The sequence below is a fragment of the Dermochelys coriacea genome, chromosome 16 (assembly GCF_009764565.3).
Source record: "Dermochelys coriacea isolate rDerCor1 chromosome 16, rDerCor1.pri.v4, whole genome shotgun sequence".
NCBI lineage: Eukaryota > Metazoa > Chordata > Testudines > Dermochelyidae > Dermochelys > Dermochelys coriacea.
In genome coordinates this window covers 16,893,289-16,903,735 of record NC_050083.1, presented here as the reverse complement: position 1 = coordinate 16,903,735, position 10,447 = coordinate 16,893,289, and the positions used below count along the sequence as shown (strand labels likewise).

The window sequence follows — 10,447 nt, the reverse complement described above, 5'->3', positions numbered from 1 at the left end:
AGACCCCCCACCCCACACCTCTCCCACGAGCATGAGCTCCTATTTCCATGTGGTTCAACAACTCCGGCGAACTCTGTCTTCTCCACTCGCGTTTTTCATTCTTGTGCATGTCTCTGCACTTTTGCTTCATCAGAGGGGTAAACAGACCTGCCTAAGGTTACACAGAATATGTCAGTGGTAAAGCCAGAAGCAGGACCAGGAATCCTGACTCCTAGTGCCCTGCGCTAACTATTAGGACATGCTGCCAAGGTGGCCAGTGTGCGAGGGCAGGATCCAGGTCTATCAGACCAAGTGAACAGGTAGGAGACAGGAGGAGGTCTGTATATGCAAACAAAAAATGTACGGAGTTAAGGCTGATTAGAAGGGATTGGTTTGGCAGGGATTCAGGGAAACTCCCATTCCTCCCTTCACCCCACTTCTCTTCTCTCTGGCAGTTAGTGCTCAGTGATTTCCAGAGCTGCCAAATCAATTTGGAAAGAGAGTTCCCTCTGTTAGGATTTAAGTTTATGGGGCAGTTCTTAAAATGTTTCCCCCTCTTGTGAAAAAGGATTTTGCTGTGTGTTTCAACGAGGCTTTCCAAATCTCTCATCTTCCTGGAAATCTTCCCATTCACATTAGAGACAGGAGGAAAGCACCTTTTAAATGTGGCGTTGACAACTCTCACAATTCTATCAGGCGTCTCGCAATATTTGGAGTTTTTCTTAAGGCCCCTGCTCCTGGAATCAAGGGAGTGCATTAGAATATCAGCTCTGGTTTTTAACATAAGTTTCTGGCTCTCATGGCTGCAGAGAAAAGCTTGAAAACATGAACCATGTGCCACCTAAAGGTTCAGAAACCAGAAAGCAATGAAAAAGAACCCAAAATCTGTTTGGGTTTTTTTAAAAGCTCATGATTTTTGAACCAACATCTTGATTTTTGAGGCCTGACTCATGATTTTGAAAAAGATATAGAAAAGGGCAACAAAAATGATCAGGGATATGGAACAGCTTCCATACAAGGAGAGGTTAATAAGACTTGGACTTTTCAGTTTGGAAAAGAGACGACTCAGGGGGGATATGACAGAGGTCTATAAAGTCCTGACTGGTGTGGAGAAAGTAAATCAGGAAGTGTTGTTTACTACTTCTCATAACACAAAAGCTAGGGGTCACCAAACGTAATTAACAGGCAGCAGGTTTCAAACAAAAGGAAGAATTTCTTCACACAACGCACAGTTACCATGTGGAATTCTTGGCCAGAGTATATTGTGGCACCAAATTCATCATTAGCAGGACAAGTTCTCTATCTAATTATTGGGAAATACTATTATTGCTGGAGGACATGTAGTGCCCCATTCTCATTTATGCATAAGGCCCCTTTCCACCATTCTGACAGTAAAGTGGGTGTAAATGTTAGGGTCCTTGTACACTGCCAGAGTGTAAAGGAATATCAGGCCCATCAATTCCGAATGGCTTCTCCACCTGCGACACACATTCGTATCATTGGCCAAAAGGGAAAATGCTAAAGGGTTAAGCTGCTGACTTTCACTAACTGCTCTAATCTACATCTTCATCAGTGGATACTGAGGCTCTGTGGCAGATGAGACCCTTCTAACAAGATGACATTAGATCACAGTCATGACTTGGGCTTCAGTCTCCAAGTCATTCGTTTCAGGCAGCTAAGTTGTCTCAGTGCTAGTTGGGAGAGACAGGAAAAATCTTTTAAGAGAATTATAATATTTGACATCTATATAATGCCTTTCACTTGCGCATCTCCATATGCTTTACAAATATTAACTGATCAGCCCTCTGAAGAAGACAGATATTGTTATTCCAATTAAACAGATGGGGAAACTGAGGCAGAGAGGTTAAATGACTTTCCCAAGGTCAAATGGTGAATCAGTGGCAGAGCTGGGAGTCCTGACTTTAATTGTTCCACTGCCTCCCTGGCTGCGGTGCCCCTTGTTTCCATTTATCTGGGTTCTCTGACCCAGTACACTGCTCGGAAACTGACACGATCTTCTGTAAAGCCTTCATGAAATTCAATTTCAGCTCGACTACCCGTCGATTCCCAGAAGAACATCTGGTTCCCACGAAACACTGTTGTCTTCATGGCATTCACATCACGTATCTGAACAAAGAAAGGAATGAATCACAATCACATAGCAGTCTGCCTCTTTCAAGCAAGAGTGCTGTTTTTGCTATGCCAGGACCCCTCAGGGAAGCGCATCAATAGTTCAGAGGACCTGGTACTTCACAGGATGGGAAGTCACAAAAGTTGGGGGCAGAGTGCCAGTGACTTCAGTGGGGTCACTCCAGATCTACACTGGCGTAACTGAGATTAGAATCTGGCCCTATATGATTTCCAGGGTGCTTTGAACCTCGAATGTAGAAGCAAACTTCTCAGGGCCTGTGAGGGGAAAAGCGTGCCCTACTGGTGCCCCGCCCCAGGCTGATGTCTCACCAAGATGTAATTGGAGTATGTTTGGTTGTTTTCAGTCCCCAGGTCCATGTAGAGGGCATGGATGGCTATGCGATACCGTGGAGCCACGTTGATAAAGGTCCGACATGCCACTTGTTGTTTTGGGTCCGGCAACTGTCCGGGATTCACTATTTCACCCCAGGGTCCAAACAGCTGCACATCACAGTCTGGGATGGGGAAGTGGGGTAGGAGAGAATGCAAACTGTGTTGGGTACGTGCATACAAAATAAAGCATGTCCAGCAAATTTCCCCAGTGCACTCCAGACGGGGATCTCAAAGCATGTGCAAGCATCTTGCAGGGATTCATCTTCAATATGGAAGGGCAGCCAATGGAGATGACTGAGAGGCCTTATGGGCCCCTTGTGAAGGAGCAACATCTCTGGGCCCTTGGGTCTCCATGGGCAGCCGTGAACTGCTCAGTGCAACTCAGTGGGCCTTGCTTTCCCTGCCCCTGCCCGAAAGCCCCAGTGAAGAGTTCAGCAAAGTACCTTGGTGATATTTTTTTGCAGCTGCTTTGCTGTTGTACTGAAGAACTACACCATTCCCTGGCAGCAGGAGGCGCTGCCTCACCATCAATGTGTTGGTCCTAGAGTTTACGGATGTCACCGTCAGCTTCTTACAGCCTGTCCGCCACATCATCCGTCCAGCAAACAGCACTATCTCCCCTGTAATAAAATTAAATAGTGATAAAGGACCCTTTTACCACAAAATACTTTACAGGGAAAGTCTCAAAGGTTAACATCCATGAAAAAAGCAAAACCAACTAGCGTCGAGGCAATGATCACCAAAACAAAGCTTAGAAAGAGAGGTCATGCTGTCAGAGTGGGCAATGATAGACTCCCGAAAAAAGTTTTCTACGGTGAGCTGAAATTCAGAAAGTGCAGGAGGGGTGGTCAATGAAAACACTTCTAAGACTCCCTTAATCAGAGTCTGACCTTCTGGGGCATAACTAGTGATAACTTTGAAGACACACCCAAGGACAGACCTTAATGGACAGCAACTGTCAATCAAGGATGTAAACCCTTTGAGGAAGACAGATGCAAAAAACTGACTGGAAAAGGGACAAGAGTCATGCCAAGGCCTCAGCCGGAGCCTACACATTCCCATGTGACATCTGTTTGCAATCTTGTGCCTCATGGATTATTAAACTATACAACTGCATGAGAACACACACTCTGTCGTGACATCACAGTCGGATACAACACATAGGCGTATACTTCACAGATCTAAGATATTGCTTTCTGACCATGTCACCCATCAATAAAATGCAGCGCCTCTGGCATGGAACACAGCAGCTGTTTAACAGCACACAACAGCGCTACATAACAATTCAAGAAAAGAAGTGAAGAAGAATAGGGTATCTAAATGAAACCACAAGGATATTTTAAGGAGCAAGATTAGAATTGTGGACTACCAGCAAAAGTTTACATAGAAGTAACAAGGAGGAGGCAGGCACAGGTTTCTGAAAGTCCCCTGCCATGGATGAGCTCTGCAGGCTCTGGAACATACCTGCGCTGCAGTTTAGGGAGCTCTCCAGCACCTGGACTGTTACCACTTCCCCCAAGGGGCGTCCGATGGAAACCGTGCAGTCACTGACCTGCACGTCAGTCATGTTGATGACCCCGGTGGAGTTGAGGAAGAGCCTCCCACAGACACCTGCACAATAAAACCAAGAGCACAGACATCGTGGATAAGTAAGTGCAGCAGGAGGAAGGTACGCCCACGGAAACTACTCCCTCTACATCGCGGCACGTGCGCCGTGCTGTCTGCAAGCTCCTTGGAACACAGACTGTGATCACTGCTCCTAAACATGTGCCAACAGCGTGCTTGACCTCTGTACAAGTAAGACAGTTGTTGGCCTGAGGTGATTGCAATCCAAAGAATGCAAGAGGCCCTGGGAAGAGCGTTGTTGCTCGTAACTCTCTTCTGATGGGTAGCCCATGACACGCCTGGAAGGTGTGACCCACAGCAAGACTTTCAGTGAATCCGCTCTAACTTTTGAGTCTGCAGCAAACCTGAATCATGCGTGCTGGGGGCTTCTGGCTTGTGCTATGAATGTTCCACACAGCTCCAAGCGAGATGCTCTTCACAGCAAAGCAGAGCAGGGGAACTCTGAGCGGAGCTTGCCTGTCACCAGAACCACTAGACATACCAATGTGCTGTACCTGCTTGGGGCTTTCACCCTCCTGAGCTGGAAGGGAACTGCCCTGGATCTGAACTTGCTGTGGGCCGGAATTAGGCTCTGCAATGAATTTCATTTGATTTTAAATGATCATGACCATGGAATCTGAAGTCTTGACCCAGACAAATTTCCTACTGGAGTGCTTCCATGCTCCCTGACGGAGTACTGCCTAAGTGCGGGAGGATTCTCAGATTCCTGGCCGAAGTATTGGCTAAGGACATCACCCTATGTAATCACCACCTAACTGTACTCTTCAGCAGTGTCCTCCTCCCCCGCTGAAAGCTCCTTGGGGCGTTTGGGTGAAGGAGCCAGCACCCTGGTTGGAGGACGATCCAGGGCTTTGTATTCTGGCCTCTCAGAATAAATGGTGGCTGCTGTCGTTATCGGGTTCGTAGCTGAAGTTGGTATCTGGTGTTCTGATACCGAGGATCCATCCACCACAGGCTGCTCAGGACAGGGGCCGGCAGAACAGCCACGCACCGTGATGGGCTTGGGGGAGCGCATGCAGAAGACGGGGTTCACGTGCTCATGGGTTTTCGGATTGAGGCAGAAATCCTGCCGCATCTGAATGCCGTTCCCACACGACGCCGAGCACTGCAGTGGAAGAACCCAGAGGCCTTTATAAATCCACAGTCAGGGTTCTATGCAGGGGGAAGGAGGTTCAATGGCTAAAGTGCAGGTCAGGGAGTAGGAAGACCTGGGTTATAGTCTTAGCTGTTCCACTGATATTGGCCAATGCATTTAACCTCTACACCCTTGAGTTTACCCAGCTGTGAAATGGAGATTATAGTGCTGAGCCACCTTACCGAAGGACCCTGAGACCCACAGACGTACTAATATGCATGCACAATAGTGATTACGTGGGTGTCTGATCTGACAGGGGAAGGTTTGAGCAAAGTTCAGAAAAGATTTGCATGGAACACATCACCCCAAAACATGCTAAGGCAATTTTTAAACAGTAGCCAAAGAGCAGAAGTCTAGCAACGTGGGGGCTGCACAGATAGCCTGCTCAGGGACGGAGAGCGGAAGGAAAGATGAATGACATCCCTAGGAACAGGTTGGCATTTTGATGGATGCTAACACCATGCAATGTGCAAGAGAGGAGTTATTTCTCCTATACCGATAGTCCTCGGATTTGCTATGAAGCCAGAGGGCTGCACAGCTTCCGCACCTAGCGCTGCGTTAGAAGGATAGCAGGTACCTCTGTCCATTCACTGAAACCCCACTCATAGGAGCACATTCTGATGATACAGGGGATGCTGGAGAGGGGTTTCTCTGCCTCTGGACACAAACTCTCTTCCAGCTCGGTCTCTAGGCCTTGGCAGAACTGGACACAGGTGATCAATTGCGTGGCTATGCCAAGCCCACAAGAGGAGGAACACGAACCAGTTGCTGCTACTTTCCATCTGATCCGAGGGGAAGGAGAAAATTCAGTGATTCCCCTCCTCCCACCAGCCCCTGCTAAAAAGCATACACTGAGACTTCCTCATCTTCCCACTTCCCCAGCCATCTGTAGACTCCCTTCCTGAGCAACACGCACACTGCAGCCTGGGATCATCCCAACTGACTGTGGCTCCAATCCATATCTGGAACAGAGTCAGTCCCTGTGGCGAGGTTAGAATATCTGGGGCTGGTGTAGAAGTGGGACCTCTGAAAGCTGTAGAGCAGCATCTTCGGGTTTTGCCGAAACCCCATGAGCTCAATATTTGCATGGGTGTTCACAGTACATGCATCACAAGCCCTTTCCCCTGCGCCCCACTCCCCGCCCTCGGGGAGACATGTACAGGCTGAAATGAGTCAAGATCTGGTCTTCTTGTGATATTTATACCCCCCCGGAACTGACATATCCTGAACAGAACAACTCTTGTGTTATTTCAGCCCAGTAAACAGCCCTCTGCAACATCAAAAACAAAGACAGATACTAGAAGCCACACACCCTCCTAGCATGAGCATGCTTCCGCTACCACCCTGCCATGCATCTCCATCCTGAAGTTACAACGTCAGAAGTGACTGGGCAGTGAGCACCCTTCACACTTCCTCTAGGGCACAAAGCACTTTGTCTCCAGCTTCTGGAGAGTGACAATCCAGAGGTCCCCTCTGTAACCTGGTTCCCCAACCACCCTGGGTTGAGTCCATGGAACTTTTAAAGACGCACACTCTCCGCAGGCACATGTGGTCTTGGTGAGTGTGATTATAATGACCTTGGTGGGCACGGCTCCAGATTACACAGCTCCTGCTCCTCTGGGCGAGGCAAACCATGACACTGTGCGTCTGATACAATCTCTTCCATCTTGTCCCCCGTCTCCCTCGCACAGTACAGGACCCTGCGCATCACACCTCCTCCACAGCTTACGCTGCACGAGTCCATTTTGTAATGCCACCTGGGAACAACACAGCCATCAATGAGTGACTCCAACCCTCAGCAAGCCACCGCCGGGCATCAGTGAACTAAGGTGGAGTTTGGGTCCAACCTCCAAAGCACTAGATCCAAAGCTTTTCTTAATGGGCTTATTTGGGAGATTTGCCTGCAGAGGCTATCAGCCCTATTTAAGAAGTACAGCTGATTGTCCTTTAGTTCACATGGTAGACGCCTGGGGTACTGGAATGTCTAAGCACAATTTAGGTGGTAATTGTGGTGTCCACATTTGCAACCCCAGATTTGTTACAACGGGGCTCCTACCCCGCTCCGAGGTACTGAGGTATCAGGGATATTGGGCTAAGATTTCCTATGGCACATAAGCATGCAAGGGCTTCACTCAGTTATACCCAGGCCCTAAAGCAACTAGCAGTTACCTTGCTGGGCACAGATCAGTGCCACACTCCTTGGTGCTGGCTGGCCTGGACATCCTACCACATTTGGAATGAGGAAGAGGACGGGTTGTATTTCCTTCTTGCCTTACACAGCGAAGAGAGAGTGGTATTCTCCCTCCTCCACAGCTCACTGGGCATGCAGCCAGCTCCTTCACCTCCCAACTGGGGGGACAAGAATGGAGAGAACATCTGTACCAGGACCCACACAACACTTTCCCTGCGGGAAATAGCTGACCCCATCACACCACCCCGTCACTGGAGGCTGACAGTGAAAAGAGACCTGTCTCGTACCTTGGTGGGCACAGCATGGGATTGCAGCTTTCCAGCCTGCTCGCTGGCTTTAGCACTTGATTACAATGTTTCTCTTGAGTTTCTTCTTTGGTCTCAAAAGCCACACACACATAGCGAAGCTGAGCCACACCTAGAAGGGAAGGGGAGACAGTCTGATAGCATGGCATGGACACGGCTGTTGAAACAAGATCATTTATGAGAGCAGCAGCCTTATGCTGGAGCTCAGTGCTGTTTATCAATCAAGCAAGCTCCGCCCAAGCTCCTGGAACCTTGTATTAGTACCAGCCTACTCTGGATTCAAACCAGGAACGTTACAGGGGAAGGCTCTGCATCCTTGTTCCAAGCCCCGAGACATGTGCCCCTAACTCTTCCAGACTCTGTGTACTTGTGACCACAACTACACACACACCCCACTCCTCAGCGGTGAAAGGTCAATTGCACGAATGCACGAGGCTGCCAAGTTCATTCCCAGAACAAAGAACGTTTCCGTGCACCCTCACAAGCATCTCACCTCCACCACAGGTCACAGTGCATTCGCCAAGGAGAGGGCTCCAGACATGCACCGAGCGATTTTCCTTCTGGAGACTCCCAAATGGCACCAGCTCTTCCCGTGAGGGAGAATTGTCCTGCTTCCAACAGAGCAGCAAAAAACAAGTGACTGGCAGCTGCTGCTCACCCAGGGCCTGAGCCAAGCCCACTGGAACCAAGGGAGTCTTTTCAGTCGTGTCACAGGGCTGTCTGATGGATTCCAAACTGGTATAGCCCCAGGACTCCCCTTCAGTGATGCAAGCCGTGCATCTAAGCCCCCACAAGAATCTCCCTCTGTGACCATAGGTGCCGACTCTGTGGGTGCTCCGGGGCTGGCAAATTGCACCCACCAGCAACCAAGCTCCCTGCCCCAGCTCACCTCCCCTCTGCCTCCGCCTCCTCCCCTGAGCACGCCATGTCCCCTCTTCTCCTCCCCGCGCTTGCCACTGCAAAACAGCTGTTTTGTGGCTTAACAAGCTGTGGGAGGGAGGGGGAGGAGCGGAAACGCAGCACACTCAAGGGAGGAGACAGGGCTGGGGCAGAGATTTGGGGAAGGAGTCCAATGGGGCAGGGAGGGGGCGTGGACTTTGGGGAAGGGATTGGAATGGGGACAGGGCAGGGGTGCAGTCAGAGCGTTGGTGCCTATGTCTTTGACTGAAGAGAGACAGATTTGAGAATTTCCTTTTACCTGTTTTAGTGGGACACTGGCCTGTAAACTTTAGTGCTGACGAAAGGCCCCCGACAGCCCTGGAGGCCGAACCCTGTGTTTACCCCACACAGTGGTACCAGCACAGCACACTCAAGGCAAGTTTCCCTCACAAGGCCCCACCAATAAGGCTGAGCCATGTGGATAGAGCCTCTCCTGACTTCATGGCCAGGAAGTCTCTGGCCCTTTGGCTGAGATTGCCTAGATGGGCACCTCTTGGGCACTGTGGGGGTGGTTCTCTGACATGGACACATTGTCTCCAGACCGTTGGCCTACCTTAGATAGTCATGACTTTCAGTCACACTTGACCTGGGCTGGCTTAGAACCAGTGGCCGGCAGGGGACAGTCTCTACACCCCATTAACAATCCCCAGAGCCAGTCAATTTCCCCTCCATTTTCCAGTTTCATCCTGCAGTCTGTTTGCAAATGCCAGGGTCCCTCTGACAGACAGCATGCAGGTTTCTTTACGGGAGGTGATTTCATGAGGCAATGGCTCTCTGTGATAAATGCTAAAGCATTTCGGCCTATGCTTTGCTTGGAGCAATATAGCTGCGTGGGAAGGAAAGAAGGTGGGATGATGCCCAAGGTGGTTTAGCTGGCCCCTGCCAGAATTAAATCACCCCCAACAAAGTCTGATGAACCTGGCAGCATTATCTAAGGTGAGCAAGGCTTCCTGCAGTGACTACAAGGGACTCTGGACTAATAAGCTGTCCTATGTGCATAACACCCTCTCAACCTCCAGCCTGGGATTCCCCGCGGGCCAGTGTGTGAGGTTCCCCATTAGCCAGGCTAGTGTACTCACTGCGTTCCAGCCTAGAGGACAAATATTAACCACACATGGCACAAAAGCTAGAGGTTTCTCTTCCGCCAAGCACAGGCTGTCGTCTACTGTGGTCTCCAGTCCATCAAGAATCTGGACACAGGTCACGTTCTGCTGGGTGACTCCAACCCCACAGATGGCAGAGCATTTGCTCAGCTCAGATTCCTTCCATCTACATGGAAATAAGAGCACCACCCAAGGATCTCAAAGCACTTTATAAACCTTAATCAGCTGACCCTCACACCACCTTCAGTAGGTAGGGATTACTATTCCCATTCCACATTTGAGTCACAGAGAGGTGACGTGATATGTTCAAGACGTCACACAGCAAATCGTGGCTGAGCTGGTAAAGAACCCAGGCGTTCTGGCTCCCAGTTCCCTAGTCCAGCCTAGACAACACTTAGACCTTCTCCTAATTAAGAGCTGTGCCTCTGGGGAGAACACTTGGTCTCCGTGATTGGAAAGAAGGGACAAAGATCTCCTCATGGCTGAGTCCACACACTCTCAGCTTGAGGAATTGTGGCCCCAGCAGAAGTCACTGTGAAGGGCACAGTAACAGAAATGGTTACATAGCCCAGGCAGGAACAAGGTGCCCTCAAGAATGAAGAACATGCAATAACCCACCCTGACTACGGGACTGTCACACAAAACA

General features: G+C 49.7%; 1 protein-coding gene across 1 annotated transcript in view; it reads right to left on the bottom strand.

The window, feature by feature from the left end:
* Nucleotides 1-1,787: 1,787 nt before the first annotated feature.
* Nucleotides 1,788-10,447, bottom strand: part of ADAMTS13 (ADAM metallopeptidase with thrombospondin type 1 motif 13) — a 32,937-nt gene continuing 24,277 nt past the window's right edge. The window contains exons 24-34 of the mRNA XM_038374743.1: nt 9,778-9,967; nt 8,253-8,367; nt 7,742-7,871; nt 7,433-7,612; nt 6,841-7,020; nt 5,841-6,045; nt 4,885-5,233; nt 3,967-4,113; nt 2,946-3,122; nt 2,440-2,624; nt 1,788-2,106 (exon numbers count right to left, since the gene is read on the bottom strand). Coding sequence (XP_038230671.1) covers nt 1,948-2,106; nt 2,440-2,624; nt 2,946-3,122; nt 3,967-4,113; nt 4,885-5,233; nt 5,841-6,045; nt 6,841-7,020; nt 7,433-7,612; nt 7,742-7,871; nt 8,253-8,367; nt 9,778-9,967 — 2,017 coding nt within the window. The 3' untranslated portion in view covers nt 1,788-1,947. The remainder of the gene's footprint in view (nt 2,107-2,439; nt 2,625-2,945; nt 3,123-3,966; nt 4,114-4,884; nt 5,234-5,840; nt 6,046-6,840; nt 7,021-7,432; nt 7,613-7,741; nt 7,872-8,252; nt 8,368-9,777; nt 9,968-10,447) is intronic.